At 41.4% G+C, this 23,886-nt stretch overlaps 3 protein-coding genes across 5 annotated transcripts; 1 reads left to right on the forward strand and 2 right to left on the reverse strand.

Moving 5' to 3' along the window:
- Nucleotides 1-2,652: 2,652 nt before the first annotated feature.
- Nucleotides 2,653-5,203, reverse strand: LOC115687399 (putative glycerol-3-phosphate transporter 5). Of its 3 annotated transcripts, none has more exons than XM_056306665.1 (3): nucleotides 3,745-5,203; nucleotides 3,014-3,361; nucleotides 2,653-2,902 (listed from the first exon to the last, which is right to left on the reverse strand). In XM_056306665.1, exons 1-3 carry the CDS (start codon nucleotides 4,739-4,741, stop codon nucleotides 2,817-2,819), a joined length of 1,431 nt encoding a protein of 476 aa, XP_056162640.1. In that variant the 5' UTR covers nucleotides 4,742-5,203; the 3' UTR covers nucleotides 2,653-2,816. The 3 variants fall into 3 exon arrangements, with proteins under 3 accessions (XP_056162640.1, XP_056162639.1, XP_030468808.2); XM_056306664.1 differs by having other exon boundaries at nucleotides 2,653-2,905; XM_030612948.2 differs by having other exon boundaries at nucleotides 2,653-3,361; nucleotides 3,745-5,202.
- A 1,020-nt stretch (nucleotides 5,204-6,223) lies between these two features.
- LOC115687371 (110 kDa U5 small nuclear ribonucleoprotein component CLO) lies at nucleotides 6,224-12,579 on the reverse strand. The gene is made up of 11 exons (XM_030612902.2): nucleotides 12,441-12,579; nucleotides 11,500-12,250; nucleotides 11,046-11,114; nucleotides 9,778-10,971; nucleotides 9,562-9,660; nucleotides 9,296-9,454; nucleotides 9,025-9,110; nucleotides 8,691-8,889; nucleotides 7,844-7,954; nucleotides 7,257-7,463; nucleotides 6,224-6,706 (listed from the first exon to the last, which is right to left on the reverse strand). Exons 2-11 carry the CDS (start codon nucleotides 12,241-12,243, stop codon nucleotides 6,608-6,610), a joined length of 2,967 nt encoding a protein of 988 aa, XP_030468762.1. The 5' UTR covers nucleotides 12,244-12,250; nucleotides 12,441-12,579; the 3' UTR covers nucleotides 6,224-6,607.
- Nucleotides 12,580-13,497: 918 nt separating this feature from the next.
- Nucleotides 13,498-18,936, forward strand: LOC115687382 (protein FAR-RED IMPAIRED RESPONSE 1-like). Its single transcript, XM_030612911.2, has 8 exons — nucleotides 13,498-13,637; nucleotides 14,944-17,150; nucleotides 17,233-17,289; nucleotides 17,423-17,491; nucleotides 17,583-17,651; nucleotides 17,765-17,833; nucleotides 17,938-17,985; nucleotides 18,075-18,936. The coding sequence occupies exons 2-8, from the start codon at nucleotides 15,045-15,047 to the stop codon at nucleotides 18,129-18,131; spliced, it is 2,475 nt and encodes an 824-aa protein (XP_030468771.2). The 5' UTR covers nucleotides 13,498-13,637; nucleotides 14,944-15,044; the 3' UTR covers nucleotides 18,132-18,936.
- The last annotated feature ends 4,950 nt before the right edge of the window (nucleotides 18,937-23,886 follow it).

A 23,886-nucleotide genomic window follows, 5' to 3' on the forward strand; every position in this document is an offset into this window, starting at 1 on the left:
TTCCTTAACATCTGTCACTCCACCGAATTCGATTTTTACCTCAATAGACACTCGCATCTGCCACACCCCACCGAATTCGATTTTTACATCAATAGCCATGTTGGGATTCAGGTGACACCCATATCCTTTATGTTAGGCAAAATGCACCTATAAATGTTACCACTAAACTCTATTTTTTTTACACTTGTGCACAAAAGGTACTGTTGAAATATTTTATAGGTGTTGTACTTTATTGTTGTGCTAAATTACATAGCTTTACTTGTCATCGCCATTGAAGTTCGATTATCACGAATTAGTGACAATCGATTCTCTCAAATTCTTCTGTAGGAAATGAATGCGATTCGCAAGGTACTTCTGTGGGGAATAGGTCCATAGAATATTCGCTCATATTTCCTTTAGATCTACGAGTCATTTTTCTAGTTATAACTTGAGTCGGTGTTGCCATAGGCTTGTGGCTCACTTGAACCTGATTATCTGCCACCATTTACCTTCATTGTGGTGCAAAGGAAGCACCACACACTTTCTTTCTTGAAAATTATAACAGAAGCGATTCAATGGACAAGAGCGGCAATATACTACTTGGTATGATACCTCTTTGATTTTCTTGTTAGTTTACTGCAGTGAGTAAGCTTTTCAAGTACTTAAATTTTTGGTACCTTTGATTAGAAATTGTTGTTGACACTCGCATCTGCCACCCCACCGAATTTGATTTTTACCTCAATAGCCATGTTGGGATTCAGGTAACACCCATATCCTTTATGTTAGGCGAAATGCACCTATAAATGTTTCCACTAAACTCCTTTTTTTTTTACACTTGTGCACAAAAAGTATTGTTGAAATATTTTATAGGTGTTGTACTTTATTATTGTGCTAAATTACATAGCTTTGTGTGTCATTGCCATTGAAGTTCGATTATCACGAATCAATGACAATCGATTCTCTCAAATTCTTCTCTAGGAAATGAATGCGATTCGCAAGGTACTTAAGTGGGGAATAGGTCCATAGAATATTCGCTCATCTTTCCTTTCGATCTAAGAGTCATTTTTCTAGTTATAACTTCAGTCTGTGTTGCCATAGGTTTGTGGCTCACTTGAACCCGATTATCTGCCACCATTTACTTTCATCGCAGTGCAAAAGAAGCACCACACACTTTCTTTCTTGAAAATTATAACAAACACGATTCAATGGACAAGAGCGGCAATATACTACTTGGTATGATACCTCTTCAATTTTGTTGTTAGTTTACTGCAATGAGTTAGCTTTTCAAGTACTTAAATTTTTAGTACGTTTGATTAGGTACTGTTGTTGACACTCGCATCTGTCACCCTACTAAATTCGATTTTTACTCGCATTTGCCACTCTAATGAATTCGATTTTTACCCCCACCTCCTCCTCCTTCTCTGCTTGCACTCCAATACTTTCCCATTTCGCAAAATTCACTTCCCTCAAGTGCAACAAATGCGGTAATGGCCTCCCAAGCCACTATTTTCCAGGCAAAACCACAAATCACATAGGATTGATGCACAAACTTTGTAAAATCTCTGCCAATATATGCATCCATGAGCACCTTTCTCTCCTTGTTTAAATCATCCGCACTTACACACTCCTTCTCAAACTATGTTGGGATTCGGGTGACACTCATATCCCTTATGTTAGGTGAAACGCACCTATAAATGTTACCACTACACTCTCTTTTTGTTATATAAATTACCGTGTCTACTGTAACATGCGGTCATATGATGTAGGGCACTAGTAGGCTATCACACTACCACATATTACTCGATGAGAACACTTCGATGCAGATGCTTTCCAAATCTACTTTCCAAACCTTCACTAACATTTTGTGCTACAATTTGTTTACTGCCTTTCTAATTGATTTCCCTCGTTGCCTAGAGAAAAGTTTCTTTTTTGGATTGCAAAATTTTTTACTTGGTTCTTGCTGTGTTCCCTGTTTATTTTGCCACTGGGAGAGAGCTGTATTTTCTGCCAAAGTCTATCTCAATGTGTGCTATTGTCGGATACATGTGGGAAATTTGTCATTGGTGCTGATGGAAGTTATTGAAAAGCCAATTGATTAGGGTAAGGCCCTTGCTCGCTCACACTCGCAAAGGATCGTAAAAGGAGAAAGAAGCTCCGCATATTTTATAACTTTGTGAGATGATTCAAATGAGGGGAGGAGGCCCATATTTATACAAGTACGGCTTGAACTGGAGTCGTTGATTGCCCATTCAATCTAACGGTAGAGATCTACCACTTTATCTACATTTACCGTATTGCCCTCCCTTGGGAATATTGTAGGGAATATCTTAAGAAATCTTCTGGAGTGTATACAAAAATAATCCAAAAATAATTAGAAGATTTGAGGGTCCCATTTCTTCTTGGATCATTCATGGTAGTTCGTGCATAGAAAACCTCCGAACCAAGGACAATTTCATCTAAGCAAGCAAGAGCATCATCGCTTCTTTTTAAACTACAATGATATAAAGCTGTGTATATACAAAGAGGAAAAGGTATTCGGCGGTTGCATAGTACCGTTCATGAAATGGGAGAAGCAACTCTTTCAAGAGACAGTAAACCTTTAAACAGTCGCATAGAAAAAGTGCAATGCAGACCAGACGCCAAAACGGAACTCGAAAGGTGCAAACTGAGATGTAACACCAATATAACTAGCCTGAAAGTTGGTAGAAAATATAGGGCACAAAATTACAAAAAAAAAAAAAAGAACACAAAAGTATGACTATTGTGTGATTCTCCATGAACCCTCTGTTATTGATACAAAATGTACATACAGGAGTAAGACAGAATAAAACCACAAGCTATTGTGCCACTATGCCGTATGCAAACCATTTCCTCTCACTCAACTTCTCTTTGATTTCAGTTCTAGCAAGGCGTATCAAGAACACTGCTGCGAACGAAATAGAAATAATAAGCATAAAAAATACACTGTTCCATCCTCTAGTAGAAAAATACCCTGCCAAAAGTGGGCCAAGAGCCGCTCCCACAGAACCTGTACCATCTATAATTGCGGTGACAGTAGCTAATGCCCGGGAATTTCCTTTAACCATGCTCTGTGTACCAAGATCAGCAGCAACAGCCGTCGTAATCAATGAGTACGGCCCATTAACAAGCATACCAGAAACAAACATCAAGCTGACGTTAGCCAACATAGATATGCTTCCGTATGTTCGGTATAAAACAAGGGCGGGCATGGATAGGAACAAGAATCCAATTGAAGTAACAGCTCGAGCTTCGATTTTATCAGAAATAAATCCCGCTAGAATTCCACCCAGAACTCCTCCAATGTCAAACACTGTTGAAAGTATGCCCGCAGTTTTGTGTGTCAAATGCACGCCAGCAACAGCTGTATTTCCAGCAAATTTCACAATGAGCAACTGACAAGTCAAGCACACCAATTAAAACAGAATTTCGCATCAGTACAATGTGTAGCCATTCTTCAAAAACTGTGCAAGTTACAAGCCCAGGCTACGGTTTTAAAAGCACTTGAACTCATACACACAAAATCACTCTTTAACATGAAAAACAATCCAAAGACAAAGTTCCAAAACACAGATTTTGAAGAACAATCCACACAGTCAGTCCAAAGAGGCTGTTCAGTGTAGCATCGGATGATGCATGTCCACATAAAACAATGCATGCACGTGATTGAATGACTCATAAACTAGGCATGGGGAATCAATGCAAAACTATGCAAATTATCATTCTTAAAAAAACCTGAAGAATTACCTGTGTGCCTTATATAGAAGGGCAACCAATACAGAAACGTATAAGCAACAAGCTTGGAGAAGAAGAGGCAGAATGCAAATGGTGCCACACCAGGCAATCTCCATGCCTCCAAGAAGCCTATTGCATCTGAAGACCCAACATCCTTCACATTACTCGTGTGAAGCAAACCCGCTTCTTCAGATTCTGGTTTTTCTGAAGTTTCAACGTCCGCCGCCCCCACATTCATCTCAAACTCCTCCCCTGGTGACTCAAATCCAAGATCCTCAGGTGCCACAACTAGAGAGAGAAAAATTAAGACACCAATCAAAATAACCAAAATCCCAGGCAATACAAAAGACCAACCCCAACCATACTCCAACACCCCAGATGCCACCACCGATCCAATAATGTTACCTACAGATGTATGTGAAGTCCATACACCCATAATCAACCCTCTCTTAGCTTTTCCAAACCAATTCCCCACAACTGCCACCACACAAGGCCATCCAATAGACTGAAACAACCCACAAGCAATCTGCACCCCCACAAAGTACCCTAACAAATGCACATCTAACCAATAGCCTAGACCAAAAACAATAGTCAGCAAACCACTACCCATCATTCCAAACACAAGAAACAACCTCAAATCGATTCGATCGCCGATGTGACCCGCAAAGTACATGCCAACAGCATAAGATCCAAGGAACGCAAGATCGAGCTCACCAAGCCGATGGGTGCCCTGAGGACCATCGAATGGTTCCCACCCGGAATCCGTCCCATTCGAATCAAACGAAACTCGGGTCGAACTAGATCGAGATTCGGTGAAATTGGATTGAACATTGGGCCCAAGCACGCTCTTGACAATGCTGGGGGGCTTTCTAGAGGCATGGAATGAGGCATAGGCCAAGAACGTGAGGACCAAGACACAGATTTGGTGGAAAAGCAGGGTTTTGTGAGGGGGTTTAAGGGTTGGGATTAGAACTACGATGGGTGCTAGGGTTCGGGAACTGGGCTGCATTTTCTCCGGTCAAATGGACGAATTCAAGATTTTGTCCAGGGTTCTTGATCCCAAAAACCGAGACTTTCGCATCAAGCCCGGTTCTTGAAGTCGCCGAATCAAGAACCCGGCAGCATCAGGATCCCGAGTTTTGCAGGGTGAATCATTCGAGAGAAGGGGAACCCAAGAAAGTCAAAGAAAATGAGAAGATCAGGAAGTAACAATCTCTGCGGATTGAAGCTCGAAATTGATACCGTGGATTCGTCGAGCACGTAGAAAGAGATTAGGACAAGACGATCTTGAGTTGGCAAGAGCGATTCAGCATCATCGGATAATCGACAGAAGAAGGGAAGAACCGCCCACGTTTTTGCAGCAAAAGAGGAGGACGAGGCTTCTTCCCAAGTTGCTCCCCTCTCGGTTTCTGTCTGGTATTTCAGGTACCAGGTTTGAAGTCCACGAAAAGTCGATGAGTTCCTACCAAAAACTCAAAGCTAGAGAGAGAGAGAGAGAGAGGGAGAGAGAATTCAGAATTTCTTCAATTTGTCATTTGTTAATTTCAGGATTTCTCTTTCACCGATCGAGCATTGGACTTCGAATATCGATGCGTCTGCAGTTGCAATCTATTTAGGAAAATCAGTGCTGAATTTTACATTCCATTTATTTATGCATGTTTGCATCATGATGTCGACCCATCATGCCAGTGGTTAACAAAATTCTTTGAAAAAACATTAATTGTACATTCATCATCATTTCGTTTTTCTTAAAATCTCAATCCAATGACTTAATATCACGCATACTCCGAGTCCATATAAAGATGCTTAAGATAATTTAACTACTTGAATTGGACTCGGCATTATCTCGTTATCTCGCTAAACAAATGTACAATTTTATTTTTTTATCACGTGATCTATTAACCATACATCGGAGGTCAAAACATCAAAAAGGTGCGAATATATCAAATATGCATAATTTATAAGAAAATTCGAAGGATGAAATGAAATTCACAGTAAAACGGGAAGAAAGGATTTAAGCATCTATGATTTTCGGAGAATCGTTTGATTCACTTACTCTTTTGTTACGATTGAGAATTTTCAATTTTGTTACTTAAACAATTGATTTTGAAAGAGCAAATGGAACAAGACTTCATGAGGATTTTACTTTCCTAATGGTCGGATTTTTTTCCTCCCCATAATACCTACGTTGACTATTGGATGAGGGCTTTTTGGACATTCACGGTCTTTCATGTGATAGGAAGAAGAGCTCGTACATGAACGTTTGACTATACGTGCTAGTAGCTACGCATATACATAAAACCACATTGCCCAAAAAGAACAAATAATATTGACAAACACGCCTTATGATGCCTTTGCCTTTCCCTCAAAATCATCAGACGAAAAGAAAAGAAGACCTGATTCGGAAATGAAAGCTCTGTTTATGATCCGACCCAAACCCAACCCAACCCGACCCACCCGTTTGACACCCCTAGCGATTACAGAAAGAATATACCGAAGCTTCTCGTCAAGATTCACCGGGAAAACGTACATAACCACAAACAATTCCGCCGGTCCACTCTCAACTCGAATCAATAAAAAGAACTGATACAACAGTGCTAAGGCAGCTACATTGTGCTACAGATGTTTAAGCTAGTTAGAAGAGGATGGTACTCAAGGAAAAGACAAAACAAAAACCCCTCCTTACAGTTGCCCTAGAGGAGCAATTATACAGAGATCTTTTGCAGCAAAAGCTCAGCTAATAAACAAGTGCGATGTCACGTAATTACATGGGCAGGTGCCAAGAGATTGCCAATGCGAAGCCCCAGGTGACTTTCGAGGCAAAATGGTCATAGGGCCTCCATCTTCTGTGGCAGTGAGGAAATCCTTGTGAGTTTTAAATCATTTGATATTGATGATCGGCTGCATGCTGAGCTAATTCCACCATCATTGCCTCGTCAAAGAATTTGTTAATACTGACATCTTCACTCATACCCTGAATTAAACAAGGCACAAGGTACTTCTGTTATCTTTCGTCAAAACAGATGAGAAGTAAACGTGTCCCAAGAGCAAAAGCTTGCAAACAATTGCTGTTGATGCTTCCAGCATCATTCCATCACATTGCCAGACTATTAACTGCAAATACAAGAACATGTTGCACTCCTAACTGATGGAGGAGGAAGACTTTCATAGTGCAGCTTGCCATGTGTAGACACAGAGACAATAAAGGAGGGATGTTTCATTCTATTGGCGCACGTATCTCACTCGAATTATATTTTCCTTTCCCTTTATCCTACTGGCAATGCCCTTTCTATGTGTTTCTTTGCCAGAATGGGGTCAAGAATCATGCAGAAGTGATCTCAAGACTCCATCCTAATCTAGTAGAACCAAAAGATACCATCCTCCTGGACGCTTTATTGCCTCTTATGAAAAAATTAGTTCAATCATGATCTTAACCTGTGATTCTCTAAATCCTAGCTGAGTATTCATATGCAGGTGCTCTAGTGTGTCAAAGAAACTAGAATTCACAAAAACATAGTCTTTACCTTTCTGCGCCTGGTCTTCACCATGAATTCTCGCGCAAGGTGCTGAATTGGGGCAGGCTCCAGAGGCCGCAAAACTATGCTCTTGTCAAGAGGATCACCAGGAACTATAGCCCAGTGGTCGAAGACCGAGAGGCAAAATGCTTGTCCTTGAGTATGATATCTCAAGTCTGTCTCAAAACCAAATGATTCTATCACAGGTAAAAATGCCTGAAACCAACAAGAGATTTCATTCAATTGGTATATAGGCAGATATTAAAGCTAACCCTTCTAATCAACCATTCGTGGATGTCCTCTTATTATGTGGCAGTTATCTAGGTCAGTATCTTATGCAACAGTCTAGAAGATTATCTCCCGAAGTCTAACTCCCTGCACAATTGTCACTCTCATTCTATTGAGTGGAACCATACGTCATTAGAACACAATCATCCAATTTCTTAGCTAGCAATGGAGCTGTTAGCCTTTTACCAAGTTGATAAGGCATTTCTAGCCTAGGGATCATCTTAGCCAGTCGTGAGAGTTATCTTTGCGGATCATCTAACCATTAATGAAAGCATATTTGCAAATACAAAGCAAGCCAAGATTCAAACCTTGACGGTGTAACTTGGGGTCCCTGGCTGGGGTACATCAGCTGTCACATGTCCACGCCTTCGAGATAACACCGTGTAGATTGCAGAGACACAGTCTATTGGTGTTTGTATCTGGAAATAAGTTACTGTAGTTAGGTCTCGCCCAACCTATCTAATAATGTGGAGAGATAATGCACATGACAAAGATAAATAAAAGAATCGGGAGTTAATTACCCTCAATTTGATGATCCCAATTACCAATTTGAGACATAACTTTGAAAATCCTGATAATCCTCGAATTTGATAAATTTAAAAGTAAAAAATGAAAGAGTTCAACTTTACACTTAACACTTGAGAACCTAAATTCAAATTGGCTCTACAATCTTGTGCACAAACATAGGAAGCTTTGTGGCAAGTTGAAGGCCATAGTTCACCCACAGCAAAAGGCACAAGACAAAGCCCCAGTATCCCAACTTCCGCCATTTGCCTTCATACTACCTTTTGATTCTAATCCTCATCAAATGCATCACATAGCATCTAAGATTATGCAAACCCTCCATTGTAATTTTACTCGAGAATCATTGATTGTCCACTAAAAGCAATCATAACTAATTCTAACAGTCATATCAACTTCAACATCAAATGAAATCACTTTGAACCAAAAATTATTCTGCGATGCCGAAAGGCACTTTCAAGTTAAAGTGACCAATACAGTTAAGTTCTGCATTGAGGCTTTTGTGTTCATCGTGAAAGGAAGAAGCTGATGAGGCAACAACTAATTGGATGATATTGTCAGGTATGTGTTAGAGGCAAAACATAGCAGTCAGTCGGTCTTTTTGGAGAAATAAACCTAATGGCAAGTGCTAACCTCCACATAATATACTGGCTCCATGAGACGAGGAGTTGCCATGAGAAATGATGAGTAAGCCACACGTCGAGCAGTAGGAATGATCTGCCCTGATCCGCGATGTAATGGTTCAGGTGCTATCCGCGCATCAACAATTTTGAACTTCACATTTCTGATGGGTTCATCACACAAAGGTCCTTCCCTAGCGCCCCATTGAAATCTGTCCAGAATCACCATAAATGAGTATGGCAGGCAACTCCAAATAGAGACAAGCCCCCCACCCACAGATCCTCTCACCCATGGAGGGGGCAGGGGGAGACAGACAGACTGAGATGGGCAGGTAGAAGCACATTACCCCTGAACAATAGAATCTTTGACAGAATTCAGCAAGCTCTTATCCACTTCACTGGATAATGTGTCATCCAACAAAATATTGGGTCCCTGCAAGAAACGGCCATTATCACATTATTCGGCATCCATGTATCTGAAAACAATTTATGAAGTGGAATATGTCCACTCATAATTCTTAAATTGGAAAATCCAGACATAGTCATGATTATGGATAAAATAATTAAACATTTGTCATCTAAACTTTCTCATGTTAACATGATCAGCTGCTAGTTCACCTGCTTATCAGGCCCAAAGGCCCATATGGACCGTGCAGCAAGCAGATCCCAGTCATATTTTTTCTGAAAGAATTCGCCAAGTTCCTTCTTTTTCCAGTCGATACTAACAACTCCATTTTCAATATCCTCAGCAAGTCCTTTTTCCAATGGCTCTGCAACCTGAACCAGAAGGAAGTATCTAAACAATCCCGATCTAACTTATTTATTATATGTAGGAATGATCCAACAACACTTGGAGCAAAAGCAGAATCAAAAGGCAAAGTCACCATTGTTATCTTATTCTTTTTGTTAGGTGTCTCAGCAAAGCATCTCATAGATGAAGACTCAACCACTGTTTCAGAGAATGAAACAACAGGATCGGCCACCTGCGCAAATAAGAACATGAAAATAAGAGTGCACTCCAAAGAAAAAGTGAAAAAGGGACAAGATAAAATATCGTTCAACTGAAGCTGAAACATAGAGAAGCTTGAAAGAAATGGCACCTTGACTTCCACTTCGGAGTAGAGCTCTCTCAGATCCTTCATAATTGAATCCAGATACAATTCTCCAGTACCTAAAATAGTGTGCTCACCGGACTCCTCAACTTTCGTGATGGCCAGAGGATAGCTCTTGCTTATCTTCCTGAGACCCTCCACCATTTTTGGAAGCTCACTAGGATTTAGAGGCTCAGTAGCTGTTTTAACAACAGGAAGTGTATTGAACTGAAGAGGCCGGAATATGTAGACATCCTCATCATAGTCAACATTACAAAGGGTGGCAGTTTTCATGATTGAAGCATCAACTCCTTCAATTAAGACCCATGTACCAGGAGGGGCCTTGGCTATGGGTATCCGATATCGAGCTTGATAGATCCACAGTTTTGTTACTTCTTTCACCGTCATATCCTCTTCGTCATCCGGGGAATAGCCTTCTCCAAGAACACGTAAGGTCTGACCTGTCTGAATTTCACCACTATAGACTCTACCGAATGCATCAAACACGCTGCAATCAGACTTGGGATATAACTTAGTGACATTAACCATTAGTGGGCCAGAGGGATCACATTTCTCCATAGCCTTGTAGATCATTGAATCTTCAGGCCCAGTGTAAATATGTTCAACCTTCCTGCTGGCAGCATCTTTGGCTGATGGAATATGTTTAACCAGCATATCTGTAAAACCTGACGCTGAACCAAAAACTGAACTGCAAGCTAGCCGAAGCAAAGGTCTCACATTCAACTTGTAAGCGGCATTGCTGAGAGTGACCCCTAGTTCTGCAAGAGTTGCCTCCACGCTTTTCTTATGCTCCCCAATTACTTGACTGTATATCTTGTACAGGGGCTCAAGCACAAATTGGACAAACGACCTCTCCCCTCCACTAACTGGAGCTTTTTTCCTAAACACCCTGGCATCTGGATGATAGTAGTAATCTCCCCAAAGACGGGAAGCAAACTTATCGGCATCAAAAGGGATACCGTGGAGTTTGACATATAGTTTAGCAAATGACTGCAAAGTGAAGGACCATCCTGCTGTAGCACTTGCAAAACAAACATTTCCAGCAACCGGATCTATTACCTGGACACCTCCAGCAATCGAAGAGGCTGCAGAAATGTGGTTGTTAATTATTTCAATGGTATGCCTTAGCTTGTGATAAGCATCCTTTGGTGGCAACTTAAGCTCTGTTATCAGTCTGTCAACCTGAACAAAAAAGTTCTGTGAATAATAGCACCGGTCAAATTATCACAAAATACTTTTTAGCTGCAAACACTTACTTTGTTAATCACAACAACAATGGGAAGGCGCTCTTGGATAGCATGGCGGATGGCCCGTTCTGTATTTACCTGTCAATGAGAAAATGTCAAACATGTTCGTCAGATTTTTTCTTTGGAGAGAGAGAGAGAGAGATCTTGACTATATCATACGGGCATGACTAGACATCCGACATGGTAAGAACTAACATACTTCACCAATACCCATCAATTTAAATTCGTATCAGATTAATGCAATGATCATATACCACAAGATGATATCCACTAAACCATACATCCAAGAAAATCAGGAACCTGGGCATAATAACCGTCAATAAAAACCCACTAGAAGAACTCCAGAACCTATTTCGTGCAAAAGTTTGTTGAGAAGCGATGCTAAGTATGACTCAATATAAAAGATATATGCTTGATTCCAGTGTAGAGAAGCTACAAGAAGAAGAAAGGACAGAGTTATTACCAATACCCCTTCAGCAGCATCCACAATCAGCACAGCTCCATCGGCGAGCCTAAGGGCAGCAGTCATTTCGTCAGAGAAATTGGCATGTCCAGGCGTGTCCATGACGTTACAAAGGTATGATTTTGAGTTACTATCCTCGAGCACAAGAGACATCGGAATGGCTTTAATCGATATCCTCCTCTCCTGCTCATCAATCCTAGTATCCGTGTACCTCATGTGCTTCTCATTGTTGACATCAAATGTGGAGATGTGGTGCGTTTGCTCAACCAACATGTCCATGAACACCGTCTTCCCGTGATGCAAGTGGCCCACAAGCGCGACGTTCCGGACCAAAGCCGGGTTCGACATGAGGCCGATAAGGAACTGGGTCGACACATAAGTAGAAGAATCCTTCACACCAACCTCGAACTTTACATTCCGAACAGGCTTGATTATCGGTTGCTCGAGAGGCTGCTCGTCCTCGTCCATCACCAGCGTCTCGACGTCTTCGCCGTAAACCTCCTCGGCGGTGGGGTAATACTTCTTGTCCTCGGCGAGAACGATCTGGTTCTCCATGTCGACGTCGTTGGCGGCGGTGATCCACCCGTTTGCGCCGGCGGCCGCGTCCTCGCCGTCGGATTCACCCGGCTCCTCGCTGCGCTTGTCCGGGAGGTCCTCGTCTTCATCCTCGCTTCCGGACTCTAGGTCAGATTCGATTTCGGGCCCGATGTAGTTCCCGAACTCGTCGTACAAGCTATCGTCCATTGCGCACCTGCTCTTCGAAACAAAAGCAATGGAGAAAGTCACGTCTCCTTAATCTACCGAGAAACCAAACGGACAAGCACGACGACGAACTGCCTTGCCATCGAGAAGTACTGCAGAAACCAAGCCTGTGTATCTCCCGCTCGTCGCGATTTGACGAGCGCGACGCGGAGGAAGGGGGCGGGGAGGACGAGACTCACCTCGGTTCCGACGGCGAAGCTGCGAGCTAGGGCCGGCGGCGGCGGCGGCGGTGGAGGGCGGCGGCGGAGGCTCGGAGGCGGCGAGCTGCAGGAAGACGAGACGGGCGGAGCTGGAGAGCTGCGGAGAGAGAGAGAGGGGGGGAAGAGGCAAGTGAAGTGAGGGTACAAAACGATGGAAGGGTTTTAGGTATTTTCGTAATATTGGGAAATCATGGGGATTCTTTCGTAAGGAAATGTTTTTTACTAACCTTAGTATTGACTTAAAATTATTCAATTAAGTAAAAAAAAATCGACTAAATTTGGTAAGTAAGGTGGGCTTATTTAATTCTTTTAATAGAAAAATAATTGACGATAATTAAAATCTTGCTGAATATATTGATAGAACCGATCAGTAATTATCTTATTTTTATGTTCGGTAAAATATTACTGATATTTAGCTATCGATATTAATTATCATCGAATAACCTTTTTGATTTCATTTTCAGCACTTTGGATTATCAACTCTAAGAATTCAATACATTTTCAGAACTTACTTTTTAAAGTTTACCAAATCGGCCCATATGAGATTGGTTCTTTTCTCAACATCTTTTTGAACATTGTCTAAGGGGAAGCCCCGGAGGCCTACTTGCCAATCCATTCATGCCAAAAGCTTCCGATTGCATCTCTTCCTTGATCTAATTACAAACCTTCTTCCTTCGTTTTTCTTATCACTGTAATCGATAGGCATGATTACAAACCATAGAAAGAAAATTACGAGGTATGCTCTTTGATCAAGACAGTCAAGCCGTAATCTTATCAGTTACCGTATGCAACCGTGCATAAACCCATTTGTCGATTCAAGCTTTAAAAAAATCATTGTGAAACATCTACTTCCTTTTATTCTGCATAGTTAGATTTTGGTAATCTAAGGCTTTGTAATATGAGAAAAAAGACATTATTACAAGTGTGCTAACACGTTAGAATGGTCTCGGGGGCAAGGATTTGCTAGCAATCCATATACTTTCTTACAAATTTACCCTCCATGTCTTGAAAATATTACATAACACCCATTTTCTTTTCTTTTTTTTCAAAATTTAGAACCCTAACCCCCCTTCCATCAGGCTCAGTTTTCTCTCTCTTCCCAGCTCGCGGTGGTTTTCAAGCTCGCCGGCGGCAGACCGGAGCTCAATTCGCGGCGTTTTCGCGGCAAGGCTGGAGGTTCCTCTCTCTCTCTCTCTCTCTCTCTCCCTTCCACCCAACTCCGGCGATTTGCTCTCAACCCGAGAGAAATCGCCGGCTCTGTATTCGTCTCCCTACCGTCGAGGTTTCGATTTCTCGTTGAAATTTTCGCCTGCGGCGAAGCAAATCTTGTGGCATTTGCGAGCTGCGGCTGCTGTATCCTTGAAGCTTTGCTGTAGATATTTGCTCTAGTTGTTGTTTGATCCGCTGATTTCGTTTAGTTCGGTATGGCAAGGAAGGAAAACAATTGGGTTTTCTCGCGAAAACTCTTTACTTGTGATGCGGTGGCGAGGATTGGAATCGTGGGGGCGATGTTCTTTTGCCCCGTGCGGTGGCGTGAGGCGGGGGATTGGGCACAGTAAAGAGAACCGCGGGACTCGGATGGGATTGCGATCCCCGACCCTACCCTTTGCAATCCCCTAATTGGGAATCGGAGTGGATGTAGGAGGATACATTTGTCGACGAAGGGTTTGGCTTTTTGTAGTTTGAGATAGAGGAAAGTTTGGATCTTCGCTTGTATCGACAGAAACTATTGATGAGAAGCATGCTAGGAAGTTTTAGTAGTGGTTGCTGTAGTGTAAATCCTTTTTCGCAGATTTTTCCCTATTCGCGTTTGGTACTTTTGGCGCTAATGCCAACCGCTACTCGCTATGGTTCTACTTGGGAGCTGCTATCTGTAGAAGCAAGCTTCTCATGATGCCATTAGCTGCTCTCTTTATGGTCAGGTTTTTTTACCTCAAGCTGATGAGTGGCTGGAACAGTTGGTTTTCATTCTTCTCGGGCAGCAGAGTTTCTTAATCATGATGATCCTTTCTCTTTGTCGTGGGATATAAGTTGGTTGTCAATGGAGAATGAAGTGCAAGCTCTGGAAGGTTTTTTTGTTTTTGTACAGAAAGAAGAAACTTCTGTGCATGGTCCCTCTATCTTCATTATGTAAAGTCTGGAGGGAGAAATGCAAAGGCATGGAATGGGGGGAAAAATCTGTCAATAAATGGAATTGGCTGGTCTTTCACTGAAAAATCATGTTTCCGTGTGGCACAAGACCTCGTGTGGATATCTTTGGGAATTTACGTGGATGACATGCTAGAGATAATGAAATCTTTGTTAGTAAATGAATTTTGTATTTGGACTGGCACCTCCTCGTTGCTATGTCGGTCAAATTTGTTATTACAAAGAAAAGGAAGCCCAATATAGTTTTGTATATTGCATGATGTTTAAGAACTTTCTGAGGTTATGCTATATCTAAGTCCTCCAGTTCTGACGGCTTTTTGTATGCATTTTTCAGGTGCCATCCTTTAGGAATATTTGCAAATGGCAAGTTATCATCATGATAGTCTGTTGGAAATTTTCTTTTGATTGGGATGAAGCCCTGCCGCTTAATATACAATGGATACAAGAGATGGTGTGCAAAGTGGTGCAGGGGAAAATTTGGTCAGTGGCACGGATGAACTGCAGAACAGAGGTAGTGACTTGACTACCTCTGAAACGGCTGTTATAGGGTTTGAAGGTGATATTGATTTTGAACCGCGCAATGGTATAGAGTTTGACTCGCATGAAGCAGCATATTCATTTTACCAGGAATATGCCAAGTCTATGGGATTTACCACCTCAATAAAGAACAGTCGACGTTCAAAGAAGTCGAAAGAATTTATAGACGCCAAATTTGCATGTTCTAGATATGGGGTCACACCAGAGTCGGAAAGTGGTAGTAGTCGGCGGCCCAGTGTGAAAAAGACTGACTGCAAGGCCAGCATGCATGTAAAGAGAAGGGCAGATGGGAAGTGGATTATTCATGAATTTGTCAAAGATCATAACCACGAACTTTTACCAGCACTGGCTTATCATTTTCGAATTCATCGAAACATAAAATTGGCTGAGAAAAATAACATTGACATCTTACATGCTGTTAGTGAACGGACAAGAAAGATGTATGTTGAGATGTCTAGGCAGTCTGCTGGGCATCCGCATGCTTGTGCTCTTCATGACAAAATTAACCATCAACCTGACAAAGGGCGAAGCTTGACATTAGATGAAGGGGATGGTCAAATCATACTTGAGTACTTTAAACACATTCAGAAAGAGAATCCAAGCTTTTTCTATTCAATTGACTTGAATGAGGAACAGTGTCTGAGAAACTTGTTCTGGGTTGATGCTAAAAGTCGGAATGATTATGCCAGCTTTAATGATGTTGTATCTCTTGATACGTCTTATGTCAAAAGCAATGATAAGTTTCCATTTGTGCCGTTTGTTGGGGTAAACCATCATTCTCAGACTATGCTGCTTGGGTGTGCATTGATTGCAGATAAAACTAGATCAACATTTGTTTGGTTACTGAAGACGTGGCTTCGGGCAATGGGTGGAAACTCTCCTTCTGTGATACTCACTTATCAAGACAAATGCCTGAAGGAAGCCATTGAAGAAGTCTTACCACAAACCCGTCATTGCTATCTTCTTTGGCATATATTGGAAAAAGTCCATGAAAATCTTTCTCATGTGATAAACAATCATGAGAATTTTCTGTCAAAATTCAACAAATGTATCTTTAAATCGTGGGCGGATGAACAGTTTGATATGAGATGGTGGAAAATGGTGACAAGATTTGAACTTCAAGAAGACGGATGGGTTCAGATGCTCTATTTGGAACGGAAGAAATGGGTTCCTGCTTTCGTGGGGGAGAGTTTTCTTGCTGGAATGTCTACAGCTCAACGTGTGGATAGCATGAACTCCTTCTTTGACAAATACATTCACAAGAAAATAACTGTTAAGGAATTCTTGAGACAGTATAGTATTATTCTCCAGAATAGGTATGAAGAGGAGGCGATAGCTGATTTTGATACGTGGCACAAGCAGCCTGCTCTCAAATCACCTTCGCCGTGGGAAAAGCAACTGTCAACAGTCTACACTCATGCAATTTTTAGGAAATTTCAAATTGAAGTTTTAGGTGTAGTTGCATGCCATCCCAGAAAGGAGAAAGTAGATGGAGGGACTGTAATTTACAGGGTTGAGGATTTTGAGAAAAAGGAATACTTCATGGTAACGTGGAATGAAGTGGAGTCAGAGGTCTGTTGCTTCTGTCATCTGTTCGAGTATTACGGATTTCTTTGTAGACATGCAATGGTTGTTCTTCAGATCAGTGGTTTTCCCAGCATCCCATCTCGATATATCATGAAGAGGTGGACAAAAGATGCAAAGAGCAGGCACTCACCGGTTGAAGGAACCAAAACGATGCAGACAAGGGTGCAACGTTATAATTACTTGTGCCGGCGAGCTATTGAATTGAGTGAAGAGGGATCAATATCTGAAGAAAATTACACCATTGCTTTTCGTGCTCTTGTGGAGGCTCTGAAGAATTGTGTGGATGTGAACAATTCTAATAACAGCATGGCAGAATGCAGTACTAGCATTTGTGGTCTTCGCGAAATGGAGTCAGAGAATCAGGGAGTCACCGCTAATAAAACGAGTAAAAAAAGAAACACAAATAAGAAGAGAAAGGTAATAGGCTGGCGGCTGTTGAGCAGTGCTTGAAATGAGGCTTCCACTGATTATTATTGATGAATACCCCTCACTGTTTCAGGTGCAAGAAGAGTCGGATGTTCTACTTGCTGAGGCGCAAGACAGCTTGCATGAAATGGTTTGTCTTTGGCTTTTTCAAATTCCTGGAGAAAGTTACATAGAATTTCCGCTGTGGTTTGATATATATATATCTTACCTTTTCCTGCATGTACCATTATAGAGATCATAATTCAATCCTCTCCTAATTGCAGGAAAACTTAAACGCAGATGGAATCACTCTAAACGGGTATTATGGCGCCCAACAGAATGTGCAGGGACTGGTAACATGGGATAGCTTTTATGCATTTGAAGAAAGTTAAGACTGATTTATTTTAGCAAATTTAGTGATCCTTCAGAGGTATGGATTTTCAGGTACAATTAAACTTAATGGAGCCACCACATGATGCATATTATGTTAGTCAACCAAGCATTCAGGGGCTGGTAAGTTGTGCTGAAGTGGCGTCCATCCATTTATTTTTCTTTCATGCAGAAGCAAAATTATCTTTGTGATAGGCACTCTTTGCTCTAATTGTTGTCGGTTGGTGTACATGTAGGGGCAGCTGAGCTCACTGGCACCCAGCCATGACGGATTTTTCGGGACCCAACCGGCCATGCATGTGCTGGTATGATATTGTTACTGGAGTAACATTGCCAAGATATATGGGCATCATTAATTTAAAATTATAGGGCTGTGGAATTTCCTTTGATCAGGCTTTAATTTATACAGGGACAAGTTGATTACCGAACTCCGTCGACTTTTAATCGCAGTTCGCCGGTAGAGGATATTTCCTTTGTGAAATACATTGTGAAAACTACTTTAAATTGTTTTCTCATTTGTTGATGTTCCATTCATCTGAACTGCAGGATCAATCGCACTTGAGACCTACACAAGTGCATAGCAATTCTTCAAGGCATCCTTGATACGAATACTTGTTCCATGTATCTGGTACAGCATTTTCTGTGGGGACTATGCAAGTGGTCCAGCAATTTCCGGCATTGTATTTCCAATGGGTAGTTGATCAAGAATCATCAGTGAAAGTAATATATACAAGCAGAAATAGAAGCATTAGGAAGAAGCATAGTGCTGACAAATCTTTTAGGGCTTTTTCGGATCAGATATCCAACCTGGAACAAGATAGTAACACCGTCAAGATCCAAGTGCTGTGTTTGGGTTCCATGCTGCAGAATTGTCCTGCAGTGAACTGTTACCACCTTAACTTAGGTTTAGATGGATATTCATACTTGCAAGACCGGTTCATGGTGCTGAAGGACTGACTGTCCTGGATAAGCGCTGAAGACTGTTCGGGGGAGCTCACGGTTTAACAGATTATTTTGTACATGGTCTTGCATTTTTGTGCTTGAAATGGGTTCATAACCGAGCAATTGACGGACTTTGCAATGGTTCCGAGGTACAAGTGTGCATTACACTTTGCCGCATTACTTTTTTCGGGGGGAGGAGATGATACGACCGTCGAAAAGGTTTGTTAGAATCCAACATCCAGAAAGGTGGAAGCTATATTGTATATGACTGACCGTGGAAATAGTTCGAGCAAATTTCATATCACATTTCTTGCCCCCTCTCTGTCAATTTTTCGCAGTGTTGCTTTCAATCTTAAGTTAGATGCGAATACTTATTTCGTCTGATGGAGAAGAAAATGCTTGTACAATATGTATAGCTAAGTGAACACACTCTCCTCACTATGAATATCAATTTCTTTCCATGCTATCATTTTCGTCTTTCTCTCTTTGCAGGTACATCCGTGTCTTTAATTATGCTGTTTGCGGATGTGTTAAGTCGACAGATAAAATCTAAACATAAAAACCAGACAAGGCTTTTCACCAACTAAAGTCTCCTGTTTTTCCTAATTGCAGTTGGTTTACATTTTTTTCGCCGTTCTGTGCGTAGAATCATATTACTTCTTTCATGTTGACCGTCTTAGAATATCGGACTAATTGCTGTCAGATTCCGACACATCCCTACGAGGGCTAGAAAGTGTCCGAGTGGCATAACGATAATTACCTTCACCGGGACATGAACGTGCAATCGTGCTTTCTAAAGCCCAGTTCAACGATAATTACTGAACTGATATGAAATTGGAGAAACATGTGTATCTTTTCTTTTCCCTTCCCAGTTGAATAATCACGAAGATCCTCATCGCAAGTACGTTTTTTGAAATCAAGACGTAGCAAAGACTTAGAACTCAGAACTTACTGAGAGTTCGTCATGATTTTATTTGGAATGCACACAGAAGCAAGAGCCAAAGCGAGATTCTACCTAGTCGGTTTGACTAAAGCGGACTCGTAAGACATATAATAGTTAAGCATATGGAGTCATAGACTGAATTAGAGTAAAAACTTCCAGCACATGAGAGTGGTGGTCGTCGTGGTGGTGGTGAGGCTGAGCTACCCCCGGAGGGTGATGGGGCGGCTGGTGCAGTGGAGGACCCGGCGGCGGTGCGTGCAGGGGTCCCGATCCGTGGTGGGGAGGCCCTGGAGGCGGTGCATGCAGCAGCGGTGGACCGGCAGGACTGGGATTAGCGGTTCACCTCTCTCTTTTCCTGTCTATCTTCAAATCGGTTTTTTTCCGGTTTCTCTTTGATGGTCAATTTTTAATTGTACACTATGTGATAAATCTTGAGCTCCTTTAGCATCCAAATAATTCCTACTAGTGTCTTCACATGTTATTTTTTGTGCCAAGTGTTAAAGGATCAGTGGTCCTCTTTTTACGTATTTTTCTCGCGACCGTACGTGAAAAAGATTGCTACGAAATTGCGTCCTTATATAATTTAGGTGTAACTAAAAATCACAAATACAATCATAGATTAGCGGTGGGTTTATACTAAAAGTTCCTCGAAGGACTAAATCAGTTCCAAATCAATAGGATCAAAGGTTTAAAAAATGATGTTAAGACGAGAGAAATATAAATTCAGAAATGTAATTCGAGAAAATTATGAAATTAACCGATAACGATTATATCATAAACTTTTCCATTATTGTGCACCAAGAAAGCATGAACGTTCTCCGGTGAAAGGACAGCGATAGTGAGTTGGTAACAATCAAAATTCCCCACCTCTTCCTCTTTCTCCCTTCTTCTTATTGTAGAATCATTTTACTTTTTTACATTGACATTTTAGAATATCTGACTAATTTTGTCGGATCACGACATATCCCTGTTTCTGTGGTAATCGAAGGCTAGAAAGTGTCCAAGTGGCCTAAAATTAATTACCTTCACCGGGACATGAATGTACAATCGAGCTTCCTGATGCTCAGTTTAGCGTCGAGTCTCAACCAACTCAACCTGTTCGTTATAAACTAATAAGAATTTGAAAAAACTTTTGTATCTTTTCTTTTCCCTTCCCGGCTGAATAAGCACAAGCACGGTTTTTGAAAATCAAGAAGTAGCAAAGATTTGAAGCACAAACTTGTTGGGAGGTTCATTGTGATTTATTTAGAATACACACAGAACCAAAGAGCCAAAGTGAGATTCCACTTAGTCGGCACGACTGAGCGGCCTCGTTGGACATAGACTGAAGCAATAATGGACTGAATTAGAGTACAAGCTTCCGGCCCATTAGTCTAATGGTGGTAGTGGTGAGGCTGAGGTGGCCCCGGAGGGTGATGGGGCAGCTGGTGCGGCGGAGGTGGCCCCGGTGGCGGCGGCGATTGCAGGGGTCCTGGTCCATGGTGGAGAGACCCCGGAGGCGGCGCGTGCGGGGGCGGCGGGCCGGCAGGACCGGGGTGGGGGTGATGAGGGTCGTGCGGGGGATGCATGTGGGGTATCTCTCCTTTTGAGTTTTCCCTCTTGTGGTTGGTTTTTGTATTCTTGGTGTGGCTAAGGCAATAGAAGAGGGTTGAGAATTTACAGTGCGGAGGCAGCAAGAATGGAACAACATCAATTATTGGTAGATACTTTCTCTTGTACCCAAAAAAAATGCTTGTATATCAAAATATGTTTTTCTAGGGAAACTAAATATTACATAAAAATAAAATAGACCCTTCTTTTGTGGAAAAAAAAAGCTGGACCGTGCATATGCTTGGAGATATAAATTTTCATTGATTTTTCCTCCGTTTCATATTCTGTTTTATGTGGCTATGCTTGTCCCTAAGGATAAGACAGTGAAACTAATTGGAAGTGCATCACAAGCCATTGTTGAGTACGTCGCATATGTCTCGGTAGTGTCGTATCCTTTGTGGCGGTTCTTCGTCTACTGGTCAATGCTCTGTTGGGTATTTCTGGGAGAAAATGATATAAATGATCCCGAACTTTTGTCAAATGTGTAACATGATTCATGAGCTTTTACTTTATTCAGTGTAGTCTCTGAATTTTGTCGCAATGTGCGATGTGGTCTCTAAACTTTTAATCTGTTCAATGCGATCGATATACCATATTCAATTTAGTCCCTAGACTATATGAAGTATTCAATACTATCCATGAACTTGAATTAATGAAATGACATTATCGAACATTTTCATACAGTTGATGGACTAAATTGAACATTTACCAAAAGTCCAAGGATTACATTGAACAAATCAAAAGTTCATGAATCACATCGCATATTGGGGTAAAGTTAATGGACCATCACATTAAACAAATTAAAAGTACTGAAATTACATTGCACATTAGGTCAAAGTTCATGGACCATTTGTGTCGTTATCCCTATTTCTTGTGATTTCATTTCGTTGGTCAAAAATTAGAATATTATGAGTCACAAAATTTAATTTTGACCTGATTGCGTGGAAATGGATTCGTATGAGATGTGGACCATCTGAATACCATTGCCCCCAAATCTTTTTGGTGTCACCTATTCATTTATATTGTCAAACCGTCCCAAGAATTAGCGGTCTATCTTTTCTCCTTTCCTCTTTACCCTCAATTCGTTTTTTTCCCACAAAAAGAGAAATGACACGTACAAGATTAGTGGTCTCTATTGGTGGAAGTGACCGTCCCTATCTCAACCACATCAAGAAATGTTAGAACTACATATACAAGTGCCAAGTTACGGTATTTTTTGCACATTCTTTTCTCGCGGATCATATGTGAAATTATACAATTAAGAATGTCATTTAAAAATCTCAAATATTGTCGTGGAATAAAGGGGAGCTTATACTTATGATCCTAAAAGGAATAAACATGTTTCGCTATCGTTCGAATCAATAGGATCAAATGTTTACAAGGAGAAACACATATGGACGAATCTTCAAAAGGGATACTTAAATGCTAACAATTTCGAGATGGGTCTTAACTTAAACATTAACCAATCATACCATTTTTGAGAGTAAAAAACCCAAACAAGTTATGGATGTAAGGATGCACATCAATCCATCCGGTGTTTACTGATACCCTCTGTAGAAAAGTGTTGAGTTATTCAATCCTTATATAGGGTTTTGTTCATTTAGAAGGTCCTTACAGGCATGAATGCATTGAAACTGGTTTACTGGCTCCTCTCCTGCTTGTCACCCGCAACATAGCTCCTTACAAGTCGAAGGGTATCGAGCGGGCTGCTGCTTTAAATGCAAGAGCTGACGAGCCTGATGAGCGTCTTGCCTCTGGACTTCCCGGAAGCTGGCAAGACTGGTTGAGCTTTCTTTGCCAGTTCCAGTTCCATCTTTCTGCACACTTACGTGGTGCGAAATACCGACCGATGCGACTATCTTCGAGCCTTTTTCATTGCTCACTTCTGAGAGAAATAGATCCTTAGATTCCAAGGGACTATGTTTAGCTCAGACTAAAGGATCCTTCAGATCTGTGATCAGTCTTTGGCATTCTTGATCACGGTATCCTCCAAAGGGTTTCCTTTCCACCAAAACCTGCATATCTCCCGCATCCCCGCCGTCGCCGAAAGCTTTTAATACGAGGAACAAGATTCATCCGCGCCATGTCGATGCCCTCGTCGATGTCCTTCTTCATCATCGGCGAGTCTTTTCTGATCATCATGTTTGGGGTCGCGTTATGATCACCGAAGAGGCTGTTCCAGAAGAGATGCGGCGCCCAGACAGACATGAAGAGTGCTTGGGTGAAGCTGATGACGACCAGCTTGTTGCTGTTGTTATATCTGAAAACGAAGCCTTCACTCCTTAGTGTTCATACAGACAAAAGTCACTGGACCCTAAAAAATTTAAGTATTGCCTAAGAAAACAAGGCAGCGATCTTCAACGTGCGTATTCAACTTCTATATTTACGTTGATGTTACTTACTTCTGTCATTTTCCGGTTTTGCATTGTATAATTGTAACAAAACATTTCATTTTCTTTCCATTTCTAGCTCCGGTGCGGTTCGATACATAGTATGGCCGCGGGCAGATACTCACATTAAGTTTTCCATTCTAACTTGCCGAGTGAGCAACCGTTTATTCTGAAAATGTAAAGTTCTTTTGAGTTCTAACTTTCTACCGGTGAGAAGAATTATTGGGACTCACGACACACAGAAAAGTAAGGGTGCGAATGGTAACCATTCTGCTCCAGAAATCAAATTCTTGCCAGAAATTGATTTCTGGAATTCTTGCCAGAAATTGATTTCTGGAGGAGAAATCTGTTTGGTAAAACATGACTAATTCTGCTTCAGAAATTGATTTCTGGAACAGAAATCTGTTTTAATTTGTTGATTTTTTTTGCACCTAAAAAAATTTAAATTTTACTCAAAGTGGGTAGCCACATGTATTATAAGCCATTCTGTAAA

This window comes from Syzygium oleosum, unplaced genomic scaffold, assembly GCF_021117445.2.
Source record: "Syzygium oleosum isolate NSW1041296 unplaced genomic scaffold, Sole_v2.1 Sole_v2.46, whole genome shotgun sequence".
NCBI lineage: Eukaryota > Viridiplantae > Streptophyta > Magnoliopsida > Myrtales > Myrtaceae > Syzygium > Syzygium oleosum.

Excerpts from the sequence above, each read along its gene's own strand:
- LOC115687399 (XM_030612948.2), bottom strand. The coding sequence starts at position 4,741 with ATGCAGCCCAGTTCCCGAACCCTAGCACCCATCGTAGTTCTAATCCCA. Across the intron at positions 3,362-3,744 it reads CTTCTATATAAGGCACACAG|CTGTTGCTGGCGTGCATTTG; the intron begins GTAATTCTTCAG and ends CTGGAAATACAG.
- LOC115687371 (XM_030612902.2), bottom strand. The coding sequence starts at position 12,243 with ATGGACGATAGCTTGTACGACGAGTTCGGGAACTACATCGGGCCCGAA. Across the intron at positions 9,111-9,295 it reads CCTTTGGGCCTGATAAGCAG|GGACCCAATATTTTGTTGGA; the intron begins GTGAACTAGCAG and ends CGTTTCTTGCAG. Across the intron at positions 8,890-9,024 it reads AAAGATTCTATTGTTCAGGG|ATTTCAATGGGGCGCTAGGG; the intron begins GTAATGTGCTTC and ends GATTCTGGACAG.
- LOC115687382 (XM_030612911.2), top strand. The coding sequence starts at position 15,045 with ATGGATACAAGAGATGGTGTGCAAAGTGGTGCAGGGGAAAATTTGGTC. Across the intron at positions 17,290-17,422 it reads AAGACAGCTTGCATGAAATG|GAAAACTTAAACGCAGATGG; the intron begins GTTTGTCTTTGG and ends TCCTAATTGCAG. Across the intron at positions 17,834-17,937 it reads AACCGGCCATGCATGTGCTG|GGACAAGTTGATTACCGAAC; the intron begins GTATGATATTGT and ends TAATTTATACAG.